This window comes from Typopeltis vanoorti, chromosome 4 (genome assembly GCF_054136105.1).
Source record: "Typopeltis vanoorti isolate ZY-2024b chromosome 4, IOZ_Tvanoo_1.0, whole genome shotgun sequence".
Lineage (NCBI taxonomy): Eukaryota > Metazoa > Arthropoda > Arachnida > Uropygi > Thelyphonidae > Typopeltis > Typopeltis vanoorti.
In genome coordinates this window covers 51,383,103-51,398,689 of record NC_143552.1, presented here as the reverse complement: position 1 = coordinate 51,398,689, position 15,587 = coordinate 51,383,103, and the positions used below count along the sequence as shown (strand labels likewise).

Genomic DNA, 15,587 nt, shown 5'->3' with positions numbered 1-15,587 from the left:
ACTTTGCTTTGAACTCATTCACAGTCATGGCACTCACAACAGACTGTGGCAACCTATTCCACTCATTCACCACTCTCCAAGCAAAAAAACTAGTTCTAACTGCACCCTTACTCAGTTTTCATGGATGGCTCCTGGTTCTCCCACCACTAGACAAGTTCTGAAAAATATCCTCTGAATTAATCTTGTAAAAATACCTCAGTAATTTGTTTGCCTCAATCATAGCACCCCTTTTCCACCTATCAACCAACTTCAGTAACCCACAAATCTTCAGCCTGTTCTCATAAGGTTTTCATTCCATAGACCTGCTACCATCTTAGTCACTCACCTCTGAATTCTCTCCACCTCCTCCTCATTGCCAAGAAACCTTGGCACCCAGATCTGCATGCAGTAGTCAATATGGGGTATTATCAAAGCTCGATAAAAAGGAACAATAACCTACTTGTCTATGCTCGTTAAAGTATTTTTCAGTAACCAAGTTATCTTATGAGCTCCTTTAGCCACTTTTGCTATGTGTCTAATAAACTTTAACTTCCCTATCCACTCACACTCCCAAGTCTCTGGCTTTGTCAGTTTCCTGGAGTACAGTTCCACCAAAATTTTACACTTTGCCACATTAAACTGATATCCATTCTCCTTTGCCCAGGCTGCTAATCTATCCAGATCACCTGCAAAATTTTGACATCATCTGTATTAACTATTGCTCTCCCTAACTTTGCATCATAGGCAAATAACTGAACAGTTCCTCTCAGATCCTTTTCAGTAACAGTCCAAGAACAGAACCCTACAGCATGCCACTAGTCACAGGCCTTGTTTTGGACTCTACTCTTGAATAAACTCTCTGATATCTCTCCATCAACCACCCTCCTACCCACCTCACCAACCCTATATCCATCCCCATGTGCTGCAGTTTACTAATTAGAATTCCATGTGGTATCCTGTCAAAGGTTTTTGCAAAGTCCAGCAATATCACTTTAAACCCATTATCCTTATCCAACTCAGCTGTCACTGTATTATAAAAATGAGCAAGTAACTAAGGTATGATCTACTCTTCACAAAACCAAGTTGTCCCCCCCCCATACGGTATCCCATTTCCATCTATCCATTCCTGTATTTGCTTTTGACCAACTTCTCCAGTACTTTGACAGTAACTACAGATATACTGTAGAAAGTTTTTTACCTTGGGTATATATTATGTTAAAGATACCAAGCAATTTTATAAGCTAGGTTTTTAATCCTTTGTCCCAAGTAAGCAAACAGACAAGTAAGTCAAGTTTGCGGCTGCATGTGGTGCAACTCATTGCAAAGGTGGAGTAAGATCTGATCACTTTCCTTAGAATTTTCCCCCTAATGCAAGGCACATTGTATGATTTATGCATTAAGGTAATAGTCACTACCCATACCGGTTTCAACCTTTATTGAGGTCTCGTCAGTGGGAGCCAGACCTAAAAAATGCCAAGGGTGAAATAATACAGAGCTTATGTGCCTTGCATTAGGGGGAAAATACTAAGGAAAGTGATCAGAGCTTACTCCACCTTTGCAACGAGTTGTCTAGTGTTGCGCTACATGCAGCCGCAAACTTGACTTACTTGTCTGTTTGGTTACTTCGGAAAAAGGATTAAAAACCTAGCTTATAAAATTGCTTGTTATATTTAACATAATATATACCCAAGGTAAAAAACTTTCTACATATTACTCTCATCCCGAGATTTTTATTTAATGAGGTCAAAGCACCTTATGGCAACCTGTTAAGGTAAAATATTTATAAGCTCTGTATTACTTCACCCTTGGCATTTTTTTGGTCTGACTCCCACTGATGAGACCTCAATGAAGGTCAAAACCGGTATGGGTAGTAACCATTACCTTAATGCATAGCATCATACATTTCTGCAAGGAAATGTGCCTTGCATTAGAGGGGAAATTCTAAGGAAAGTGATCAGAGCTTACTCCACCTTTGCAACGAGTTGCCTAGTGTTGCACTACATGTAGCCGCAAACATGACTTACTTGTCTGTTTGCTTACTTGGGAAAAAGGATTAAAAACCTAGCTTATAAAATTGCTTGTTATATTTAACATAATATATACCCAAGGTAAAAAACTTTCTACATATTACTCTCATCCCGAGATTTTTATTTAATGAGGTCAAAGCACCTTATGGCAACCTGTTAAGGTAAAATATTTATAAGCTCTGTATTACTTCACCCTTGGCATTTTTTAGGTCTGGCTCCTGCTGACGAGATCTCATAAAGGGTCGAAACCAGTATGGGTAGTGACCATTACCTTAATGCATAGCATCATACATTTCTGCAAGGAAACGTGTCTTGCATTAGGGGGAAAATTCTAAGGAAAGTGATCAGAACTTACTCCACCTTTGCAACGAGTTGCCTAGTGTTGCACTACGTGCAGCCGCAAACTTGACTTACTTGGGAAAAAGGATTAAAAACCTAGCTTATAAAATTGCTTGGTATCTTTAATACAGATATACTAATCAGTTGGTAATTTGCTACATCAGTCTTGGAATGCAATTGAACAGTTTTCCCCTCTTTCCATCATCTCTGGATTAACTAAGAGCTGAGACTTAGATTAAACAACATGGTCAAGGGCACTTACAATTCCCTGACAGCTTCACCTAAAACTCGAGCTGGTATACCATCCAATCCCACAGCTTTATTCACGTTAAGGTTCTATAATATGCTATGCACCTCTATTTCATTTTTCCCAGTTTCCATATAAGCCTTTGCCTCTCTCATTCCTGCAATATTACCATCTGAATGGTATACTCTTACAAAGCATTCACTTAGTAATTCTGCTATTTCAGTTGACTCAGTTACATCCCTGCCATCGGCATTCATTATAATCATTCTACCATAAACATTATTTCTTTTACTTGCAGCATATCGAAAGAACTGTTTAGGATCTTTAGCCTGCATTGCTAATTTCCTTTCATACTCTGCCTTTCTTATCACACTAGTTACCCTTTTGGTCTGTGCCTTGTACTCCTCATGTGCCTGCTGGTCACCTTTCTTCTTGAATTCCCTCGACAATTTATTTTTTTGCAGCTCCAGCTTAATGATGATATTGACCCATTTAACTCCCACTTGATTTACTCTCCTGACTCTAGGTATCCAGTCTGCCATTACTTCTCTTAAACACTCCTTTACCACTTCCTATGCATTACCAACATCCAATCCTTGTAGTTTTACATGCCATGGCACCAATCCAAGTAATCTCTTAAGCTTGTCATCATACTTACCAGCTGTGTAATTGTGTAATTCCACATATACCCCATCTTAACTGATAATTCCACACATTTAGCCACCTCCCAGGTCAAGACCATATGATTGCTCTCACCAATTGGTGGCAACCTGGTCATATTCATTATAGACAAATTCTCAGGTGCAATTACTAGATCGAGCACTCTCGAAAAACCCCTAATATATTCCATCACATGCTGTCTCAGGTAATTATCCCTTAGTAATTGCATAAATTCCATTTCCTTCCTCCCATATGTCCTCTCCTCCTCCTCCCAATCTATGTTCCCATAGTTGATAGATGGGCAGTTGAAAATTAACATCTTGAAAAAGGATACCAGGTTTTTTTTTGAGACTAAAGGTAAATGTCAGACCAGAAAGAGAGAGAGAGAGAGAGAGAGATCTAGTCATGACTGGTGACCGAGTATTATCAAAGGTTAAACGATAGAAAAACTGAGGTCTTTTTTGCAAGAAAGAAGACAGAATTTTGCTTTTGTAGCACTGAAGATAACTACATATTCATCACTTCATTCACAGATAATCACCATATATGTTCAGGGAACTGGTTGTAGAAGATATAGAAGTTTGGGATGTTTTAGTAAGGTTTGTGATAGGAATAGTAAAAATGGAGAATGCTGTAACTGGCAAAACTTTGGATATGATTTGAGTTTAATTTGACAGTCCATCAATTTTTTATGTAGATGTAGAAAATCAGTGGTTAATATAACAGATCCCTGAGAATCACTTGCATTACCAGAAATGTCTGAAGAGAGAACACCATTTCATCATCACTTGCAGCAAATACCCTAATGAAATACTGGTGGCCCTATTACAAAGGGTAAAAGGCAAGCCATTAGATAGCAATTCAAGAAGGCAAGAAGATCTGTTGTGAATCTTAAATGGCATAATCCATATACTGGTTGTCACTGATTAGCTGGAAGTTCTTGGTGATGAAGAAGGTGACTGTTGATTAACTTCTCTGTTACTTTAGAGAGCACTGAGGTGAGAGCAGTAAGCTGATAGTTTGAGTTTGATGGCAGACATTTTTGAATGGATTAGATGGGCTTTGTTTCATTCTCTGGGTCGAATACCAGCTGAGTATAATAGAGTGTAGATATGATGTACAGATGTTAGTTCAGGAGCAAATATCTTAAGTCCATCTAGGGGGGAGGGATACCACTTTGACCAGAAGCCTTGGTCTCTGGGTTCAAGATTCTTTTGATGTCTTTCTGGCACAAAGCCACAGGAGGCATGTATAGTTAGAGGTGATTTGTCTAAGACAGTCATCTATATAGGAGTTGGAAGAGAAGACCAATGCTTTGGCACATTTTCTTGGCTTGAATACTGGGCAGGAATTTTGATTAAAGTGGGAAATCACCTCATTCCAACATGGATAATTTCTGTAAAATGATCATAACAGGTATCTGAATCTGGAGAGTGAAACAGTAGTCTGACCATGGAAAGGAAGGGGGGGGGGGTTAGGTAGTAGTAGTCCCTGAGGTGTTCTAATCAGTGTTATAACCTCAAAGAACACAAGGTTGAGAATGGCTGAGGTCATTCCACTAGAGGTAAACTTGTATGAGATCATGGTGTGAGTTACTGAAAACAGTGGTAACCTCAATACTGTATATACCTATTGAAGTCACCTTTGAGTCTAAAATGTTAAGAAAATATCTAGTGTTGGGTGAATGGAGAGTAATTGTCTAGTATTCTAGTTGGTGGATGAACAATTGGTTTTAGTCATTGTTGACAGAAATACTTCAGTTTTTCTTACAGCTAAGTCAGCAAAACTGGAAAAAAAAAGAAAAAAAAAAAAAAGGGACTGGAATTGCAGACATAATCATCAAGGAAAATTACTTTCACTGTTTGGGCAGTCAGGAAAATCATACTTCATTGTTAAGAAGTCAGAACTCAGGATGTTTTTCAGAATTAGGTGAGCAGTAAGGGCAACGGATGAATAATACATACTATAGAAAAGAAACCTTAAGTTAGAGAAGGTCAAAAAGAAGAGATTCAAGATTTGGCATTGTTATGGCAAGAATATCAGACCATACAAAGGCACACATGCTACTCTTGTAGTGGAAGGAATCATAAGGAAGGAAACAACACTATTTTGTTTGCTGAAGCTATAATCTGGGGTTTAGATGAAATCAGGAGGTCAGGTTTGAATGTCTCTAAGTTATGGTACACCTCATTTAAGCTGATGTTTCATACTATTGTAAAATTTTTATATATATAATTATGATGTATAATGAGTATATATAATTTATTTGTTGATTGTGTTTACTTCTCTATGATCTTATATCCTTTCCTTAAATCTTGGCTTATGTTGTATTATTTTTATTTTTACTTGTTATTTCTTCAACTCTAAAATTTTTGTCCTATACAATTCTTACAGACCCTACCCTTATTATTACCTCTAACCCTTGGCCACTATTAGTGTATTTCCCACGTGTGCAAAACTCTGTAGACAAAAGAAATGCCTCTGGCTAGAGCCAATTTCTTTGTTAGAATACTAGTGTTAACCCCGTTTTAAATTTTGGAAAATTTATTTGTTAACGCTGCCCCACCAAAATTCTATAGATAAGAGAAATTTCTTTATCTAAGAGCAAACATCTAGTATGGCACACGATCCTGTATCCTTTCAATCTCTATTTCTAAACACAATAATCTAATATATTCTAATTTCGCACTGCTGTTGTGACTATCCCCAATATTTTTACGCATAGGTAAAAATATTGGGGATGGTCACGACTGTCCCCAATATTTGTGTCTATTGGGGACACAATTATATTGTGTCCCCAATAGACACAGTATTCTCATTATGAGTGGTGCATTGAGATTAGTGATCAGGCAAGTTATTTGGTTGACAAGGAAAATTTATTCATTACTAATAAAGCAAGTTACAATTATTTTTATAGACACTAACTTAACTAATGTTGGTATGGAAGGTAAATAAGATAACTCGACGTAACACGGACATTCTAGGTTCCCTTACAACATGAAATATTATCTAATACTATTAAAATGGGATGCCCTTCTAATTACTTAACACTCCTAGATTATTTTCACACAATTAATGGTTCAAGAACTACTCGACAATGACAAACTAAAATATTTTCACACTGCACTTTTCCAAGTTTTCTGACTCAGATCAATCATTCCCTATTCATGGTTCAACTCCTAAAGTCCTACAACACTTCATAAATCACAATTCTAATTAGTCCCTTTTACCGTCACAATCTAACTTTCTTTGTATACAAGAATTGAAAAGTTCTTACTTTACCGAGGTGTCGTGATCTCACTGGCTAATACTTGCGATCATCAATTGGAATTATACGTCTCGTGTTTTCTTCATCTGATCCCTTTTCGACGAGGTTACCTGACTGATACGTTCCTTAAGTTCTTACTTCTGGAAGGTAGATATGCGAATATGATCATGATTCGTTGCCTACGATGTTCATGAAGCACTGCTTTATGTTGGTCCACGAGGTTCTGCATTTCTTTCTCGGCCTATGCTGACCTTCTGCTATGCTGAGACCTACATGCACGTTGACATTTTACTTGGCCGCATAGCAACTCTCATTCATCTCACCCCGACCTCACTGGAACTGCCTTTCTCCGGGAATGATTGGAACAGATCCAAGGCAAAAAACCAAAAGGTAAAAGCCTCGTTTTTGTGTCGCAAAAAACTATGTACTCTCGATGACCTTCACACGGCTCCTCAATTCCTCTGCACTCCGTTCTGACGCTTCTCGTTCTCATCTATGGGAGACCCCCCCCATGTAACGTAGACCCTTGCGTACATGATGGCGTAAGGTCATGATTTAATCTTTTTATCTTGTCTGGGTTAGCCTAATGTTCGCATACTAACACACCCTTCACCTATTCCTAAATTGCTTCCCTCTTTTTTTTTTTTTTTTTTTTTTTTCATAAGACATTTTGACAATACAATATTTAGCAAATTTCAAATCAAGGATGTTATTATCATTTCATTTATATTCAATTTCTTTTTATTAATATACAAGTATTACATTGAGAATTTAGATACTTGTTAAATCTGAATGAAGGTAATACATTATAAATTCTCTTTCATTTCAAGATTTTACACTATGGATAAGATAAAGTGGTGTGAAGTGGATGTGGAACAGATTTTTTGGGATTCAGACATGATGCCTATATAGAGTGCATCCAGTATGCCATAATGTGACTTCAACAGTGGCTCACATATACTACTACTTAGTCTACCTCCAAGCATAATAGTAGTATAGATGGCAGAAGGATTATGCACCAGTTGATTAGGAATCCGCCTAATTTGTTTATTATTATTATTATTATTACCTGACACCTCCAAGGAATCTAAGGACTGATCATGGGGACAGGCATTCTACTCCACTGCACTATGCCCATCTCACTGTCTCCCCTACTACTTAATTCTCCAACTACACACAACTACCATCATTGTCATCTACCTCTCATTACCACCAACAACACTATTTTCTGTTTATAAATTGCATGTGTTCGCATGGCCAGTTTGCCAGAATGTAGGATGAAAAAGTTGAATTTCCCAGAGAAAAAACCCCTGCTACCTCTGAATGAGATTGGCTAACTCACCCTCAGTTGAAAAAGTCTATATAAAGATTCCTCTCGTCACAACAAGAATCAAACTCAGGTGTCTTTCAATTGAAAGGTGCAGTGTTCTGTTGTTCTTCCAGTTATGCACTATGGAGGCAATTACATGAGATTCATTCCCATGTAATATCTAGTAGCTGGCCTGTAGAACTGCTTTATGGCTGTAGCAAAAATGGAGGTATCAGTTTACTTCTGAACCCTCAACAATGCAGTATAAGTGGCACTCTTTAAGAGTATTCTTCTTCTTTTGAAGGGTACAACTTATGCTGCATGTTTGAAGATATGTAGTGGCAGATGCTACTACATTTGATTTGCAGTGCAGGGGTTCCTGCTTCTGTCCTTCCTCACTGATATTTCCTTTATATACATCCTTCTTAGTAGAATATCATTTAAATCATTTTTACATATTTTCTATATGTACTGCATATGGAAACTACATAACTCTATATTATGGTACTCTTTACATCATATACATTTCTACTAAGGCAGTGTTTCTCAACCTGTGGTCTGCAGGCAGACTTAAATAAATATATATATATTTTTTTTAATTATCCAAAACAAAACAAATTAAAATTGAATAAGTAAGTAAAAATTATTGAAATAAAATGGAAGCTCGCCTGGTTGGCCAAGTGGTTAGCGTATCTGCTCTCCAGCCAAGAGGCTACAGTATGCAATATACAGTAGGATACAAGAGGCTCCCATAATGCAAAACACATCTCCTTGCAGACATGTACAATGCTATGCATTAAGGGCCACTTCCCAGACCAGTTTCGACCTTTATTGAGGTCTTGTCAGTGGGAGCCACACCCAGAGATCGTGATACTAAGGTGGAAGTAATGGAGAAGTCATATTTACTATGAGTTGCCAAAAGGTTTCTCACCTTATTATTATATTACTCTGGATTAGAGAAAGATGTTGGAAATTTTTTCCCACTTGGTTAGACTGTAATAAATTTAGTTTAATCCTTTATCCAAGTGTAAGCAAACAAAGTTTGTGCCTGAAGTATCTTCAGGACTAAGGCAACTTGTGGTAAAGGTGGAGAGGACTCTCATCACTTCTCTTAGTATCTTCCATAATGCAAAGCGCATCTCCTTGCGGACATGTACAATGCTATGCATTAAGGGCCACTTCCCAGACCAGTTTCGACCTTAATTGAGGTCTCGTTAGTGGGAGCCAGACCCAGAGGTGGTGATACTAAGGTGGAAGTAATGGAGAAGTCATATTTACTATATGAGTTGCCAAAAGGTGTCTCACCTTATTATTACATTACTCTGGTTTAGAGAAAGATGTTGGAGCTTTTTTTTTCCCCCACTTGGTTAGACTGTAATAAATTTAGTTTAATCCTTTATCCAAGTGTAAGCAAACAAAGTTTGTGCCTGAAGTATCTTCAGGACTAAGGCAACTTGTGGTAAAGGTGGAGAGGACTCTCATCACTTCTCTTAGTATCTTCCATAATGCAAAGCGCATCTCCTTGCGGACATGTACAATGCTATGCATTAAGGGCCACTTCCCAGACCAGTTTCGACCTTTATTGAGGTCTCGTTAGTGGGAGCCAGACCCAGAGGTGGTGATACTAAGGTGGAAGTAATGGAGAAGTCATATTTACTATATGAGTTGCCAAAAGGTGTCTCACCTTATTATTACATTACTCTGGTTTAGAGAAAGATTTTGGAGCTTTTTTTTTCCCCCACTTGGTTAGACTGTAATAAATTTAATTTAATCCTTTATCCAAGTGTAAGCAAACAAAGTTTGCACCTGAAGTATCTTCAGAACTGAGGCAACTCGCGGTAAAGGTTAGTATCTTCCATAATGCAAAGCACATCTCCTTGTGGACATTTATAATGCTATACATTAAGGGAAGGGCCACTACCCAGACCGGTTTTGATCTTTATTGAGATGATGAGAGCCAGAGGTGGTGATAATTAGGTGGAAATAATGGGGAAGTCATATTTACCTAAGTCCTGAAGATACTTCAGGCGCAAACTTTGTTTGCTTACACTTGGATAAAGGATTAAACTAAATTTATTACAGTCTAACTAAGTGGGAAAAAACTCCCAACATCTTTCTCTAATCTAGAGTAATTTAATAATAAGGTAAGACATCTTTTGGCAACTCGTATTGGTAAATATGACTTCTCCATTACTTCCACCTTAGTATCACCACCTCTGGGTCTGGCTCCCACTGATGAGACCTCCATAAAGGTCGAAACTAGTCTGGGTAGTGGCCCTTTCCTTAATGCATAGCATTATACATGTCTGCAAGGAGATGTGCTTTGCATTATGGGAGATACTAAGACAAGTGATGAGAGCTTACTCCACCTTTACCACAAGTTGCCTCAGTCCTGAAGATACTTCAGGTGCAAACTTTGTTTGCTTACACTTGGATAAAGGATTAAACTAAATTTATTATAACTGTATGTCGCCTGTCAGGTCCTTCCCTATATCATTAATGTACAGATTGAATAACAGTGGACCAAAGACTGATCCTTGTGGTAGACCACTTAATAAGCAGTGAAATAAGCAATGAAACAAACAGTGATAACGTAGTGGTAGAAATCATCCAAGAAGAATGGAATCAGGAGTACATATTAGTACTTGAGGTAGAAAATACCATCAAAAACCTGAAATGTGGAAAGGCAGCTAGAATAGATGATATTCAGCCAGAAATGCTTCAATATTGAGGTATAAATGTTTTACAGTTGTATTGCATAATTCAGAAAGCCTGTTAGAAGTTCAAATTCCAGCTGATTGGAGTCAAGCTTTCATGGTATCCATCTATAAAAAGGGATAAAACTGAATGTAAGAATTAGTAATTTTCCTGCTGAGTGTTCCTGGTAAGATTTATGTATACATACTTGAGAAAAGTTTAGGAAAAATTATGGAAGGGAAACTTGAGAAGAACAAACTGGATTGAGGTTAAATAGAGGTTATCGAGATGATATTTTCATTTTCAGATAGATAGTTGAGAAATCTTAGGAATATAACAAGGGTCTGTATTTGAGTTTTGTAGAAAAAGTTATTCAAAATGTTACAGCTATAGGGTGTTAATGGGAATTATATTGTGTACATTTTAGTTGTAAGTCAGCATTTAGAAGTAAAGGAGATACAGGAAGATGGTTTGATGTTGAATCAGAATGTGTGAGAATAGGTTGTACATTACCCTCACTGTTATCCATCGACTATATGGATTACATTATGAAGAAAATTGCATTAGGCCTGATATTAAAATTGGAAGTATTAAACTCGGCTCTTTACTTTATGCAGATAATATTGTACTCCCAAAAAAATTTAGTGCAGGTTTCCAGGATTAACCGAATATATTGAATAACAACTGTAACAAATTGGAAAATCAGTAATAATGTATGAAAATGAGTGATAAAAAGACCAAAACTATGAAAACAGGTAGAAATCTAGATAACTTCAACTGCATCCTAGAGAACCTATAAAAAACAAGTGAAACATTTCAGCTGTTTAGACACAATTTTTAGTGAAGATGGCAAATTAAATATGGAAACAGATAACTTGCTTGTAGTTGTCTACCTTGCCAGGTAGACAACTGAATAATTTTATATGGAATAACAGATTGATTAGTCAAAATTTCTCTAAACCATAGCTGTATACAAGACAGTATTCAAGCCAGTTTTAAATTATGGATCTAAGACCTGAGTTAGAATTACACTTGATCAAAGACTGGAGACCACAGATATGAGACGTCTAAAAAAAATTAGAGGAGTGAACAAATGGCATCAGTAGCAAATTATATTAAAAACGAGAGTTTTAGGAAGGAATATGATTGTTACCATTCAGGAATGCGTTAGCAGAGCTAATCACAGGTGATATGGTCATTTAAACAGAGAATAGGGTGTTTCATGACAGGAAAACAAACCAGAGAAGTTCAAAACCAGAGATATCGATACAGTGAGAAGTGCTTTAGAAGGCTGAAATATAAACCCTCTCTCCTGAAGGGTACTTATCAGGATGATGAGGATTCTTTTGAATTAAAAATGTGGCAGGTGAAGAATCGGTGAGATGTAGACAATTGAAGATGCTAAGGTAACCTGAATGACAGTATTTTAGGTTTTAGCAATAGTTGAAGTAGTGTATTGGAAACAAGTGAATAAAAGTAGAGGAGATTGTGCAAAAAGATATTATTATTATTATTATTATTATTCCTGACAACTCCAAGGAGTCTGAAGACTCATCACAGGAGGACACCTACAACTGTCTCAACCACTACACCGAACCTCTACTACGAATCATCTCCATCAACGCCATCTACTGCCCACCACCACAACTAGTATTCTATGTCTATAAATTGCGTGTGTTCTGAAGGGCCGATTTGTCTGTATGCAGGATGAAAAACCTGAGTTTCCGGGAGAAAAAAAAGCTGTGCTACCTCCGTATGAGATCGGCTAACTCACCTTCGATTGAAAATCGTCCAGATAAAGATTCCTCCCATCATGATGAGAATCGAACGTAGGCCTATTTCAATCAAAGTGTTCAATGTACTGTCGTTCTTCCAGTTGCGCTATGGAGGCACTTAATCTACAGATTTAACAATGATAGTATGACAGAAGATGTAGAAGGTTGGATAAATGAAGTAAAAAAGAGATAGATTAAAAAAAAATGAGTTTGCATAGAGTGTGGTTGCTGAGTGGAATATGTTGCCTCAGAAGATGTGTAATCCTCAATGAATGAGTTAAAAGCATGGTTTGATGAGTTTTTGTGCATGACAGTGTATACTCCTGTGATGAATCTATTGATGCTACAGAAGTCCGGTGTTAATAATAGTAATAATAATGATAAAAAGATTGTAAACTTGTAATATGTTATTGGGTAGGTTCAGTGCTATGTGCTATTGCACTAACATTATAATGATTTTAAAATACTACATGAAGCTAATAAAATAAATATTTTAATATTTAAATAACTTTTAAATAAAATATTTAGTATTTTAATATGTGCTTTTTTTTAAACTAATTGCAGTTTTTCTAATAATAGAGAGTGTTTATGCTCACTAAGGTAAAAGTATTGTATTTGCATTCTTTATCATTCACTGTGAACTACTACTATTATTTGGTATCTGGAAAATTATGCTGAGTTATTTTTATTACTGACTGCATTTTTCCTAGATAGTTGCCTTTTTACATAGTTACAAAATATATTATTCTTATTATTACATGACACCATCAGGGAGTCCAAAGACTCATCGAGGGAGGGCATCTACTTTACGAGTTCAACTCTCAGTCTCCACCACTCACTCAATTCACCAACTACAACGAACTGCAACTACACCAACTCCATCTACCGTCCCTTTCATAGACAATCACCAACATCCATGCCCACAGTGGGATTCAAACCTGCAGTCTTTTGGCTGGACAGCGGATACGCTAACACTCGGCCAACCAGGCTGGCTTTTTTTTTTTTTTCGTATGAGATCGGCTAACTCACCTTCGATTGAAAATCGTCCAGATAAAGATTCCTCCTGTTGCGACAAGAATTGAACTTAGGCCTATTCGAAGGATGCAATGTACCGTTGTTCTTCCAATTGTGCTACGGAGGCACTTAATCTACAGATTTAACAGTGATAGTGTGACAGAAGATGTAGCAGTTATGTTAGATGGCTTTGACTGGTTGGATAAATGAAGTAAAACAGAGATAGATTAAAAAAAATGAGTTATGAGGACTGAGTCAAAGAAATTGAAAATATATTTGACAAGCTTAGGTGATGCTTAGATGCCATGAGGAAGGCCTTAATAGTAATCATAATAAAATTCAGAATAAATTTGTCTGTGTTTGATAGTAACAACACAGTATTAATAAAAGTGTGCATAATAATTAAATTTATCTTTAAGTTAGCTTTCTGATATAGAATTTTAAAAAAAGTTTTTTAAAATCTGTTATATTTCAGAATTTTCCATTTTGTGTTATGAGCATTAATATTACTAGAATCACCATGGAAGCTTTAAGAGAAGAAGTACTGAATAAGTAAGATTATTTTTAAAATTTGTTTATAATATTTTTAATACATGATTTAAAATAAAAGAATGGACAAAATAAATATAAGATATATTGAGCATATATCTGCTGAGGTAGAGAAATGAGAATAGATACTACAAAAATAAAAATTAGATGAGTGGAGAGAGAGAGAGAAAAGGGAAAAATCTTTAAAAGTATTATTATCACAATCGCATAGATCCATTCCTTCATTATGAGAAATCCAACTTAATCATGCCTAGATTTAAAAATTTGTTAGATATATGTAGGACATGTAGTGTCATATCTAACTGTAGATTCTACCATCAGCCCTAGTAGCACATTCCATTTTCCAATTACCTTTAAAGGTTAGTAAGCCACTTTGTACTTCCTCCTTGCCTGTGTATTCTTACAGGAATATCTTCTCGCAAAATGTCCAAGCAAACAAATACATTTTTGTAAGTATCGATGAATAAAATATTAAAATTAATATTAAAATTACAATGGGAGTCCAAAGACTCATTGAGGGAGGGCACCTATTCTACAACTCTCTGTCTCCACCACTCAAATCCACCAACTACAGTGAACTGCATTATCTACACCAATGCATGCCATCTACCACCCACTACCACCACCAGTATTTTTACAGACAATCACAAACATCTATGCCCATGATTTAACCCGGCATTAGTAAGGTGGGGTGTCCCTGACCCCAAAGATATAGAAAGAAATAATTGTGACACCCCACTTTACTAACGCTGGGTTAAACCCGCAGCCTTTTGGCTGGAGAGTGGATACGCTAACCAGGCCGACGATAGCATTTGCCAAGAATGTTTTCATTTATTATATTAATAATTAATGAAAGTTAGTTAGTTCTAACCATAAACGATGCCAACCAGCAGAAGTAATCTTTTACTAACCTTTGTTAGTAAAAGATCTGCCTGAGTTCCTCAACTGACTCAGTGGGCAGCTTCTGGGAAACCAAAGTGTTTGGGTTCTGGGAGAAGTATGGTTGCAAAGCTGAAACTTAAAGGAATTGATGATGCCACTAGTTGTAAGTCTTGCTAACTCACAGTCTAATAGAGCTTACAGTTGACTCTCTCTCTCTCTCTCTCTCTCTCTCTCTCTCTCTCTCTCTCTCTCTCTCTCTCTCTATATATATATATATATATATATATATATATATATATATATATAGCAGACATGATTTTACTGATGACAGTAGCTTATGTAATTCTTTTTCATATGACAAATGTTGTAGCACCGAGTTATTAGAAGCTTCAATTCCTAAACCCAATATCCTGAACCTACCGTAATGTCAAAACTCTGATCTCCTTGCTGTACTTCAATGGAATGAAGACAGAAACTTGTAAACTACAGTGCTAAAAGATAATCCTGTTATATTTCTCACAACAAAGGTTAGTAAGAGATTACTTCCACTTACTTTTGACAATACCAGACATGATAACATGATTCTGTTTCTCTTCTTGAGCTGACCTACGCCTTCAGCCTTTCCTGACACAAACATATCTTAGCCATAAATTAATGATGCGAAGAATTTATATTCTTGGTTTCATCCTTTATACAAGTGTAAGTAAACAAAGTTTGCACGTGAAGTCACTTCATGACTCGGCTACTTGTATGTAGAGGCCAATGACATCACATCCGTTACCTTAGTATCCCATAATGTAAAGCACATATCCTTACAGACATCATAGTGACCACTTATCAT

General features: G+C 36.7%; 1 protein-coding gene across 5 annotated transcripts in view; it reads left to right on the top strand.

The window, feature by feature from the left end:
* The window catches only part of LOC150107295 (ELMO domain-containing protein 3-like), a 287,770-nt gene that overhangs the window by 180,105 nt on the left and 92,078 nt on the right, over positions 1-15,587 (top strand). For all 5 annotated transcript variants that reach the window (XM_090391155.1, XM_090391154.1, XM_090391150.1 and 2 more), the window contains one exon: positions 13,791-13,867. In XM_090391155.1, the coding sequence (XP_090247281.1) occupies positions 13,791-13,867 (77 nt within the window). The remainder of the gene's footprint in view (positions 1-13,790; positions 13,868-15,587) is intronic.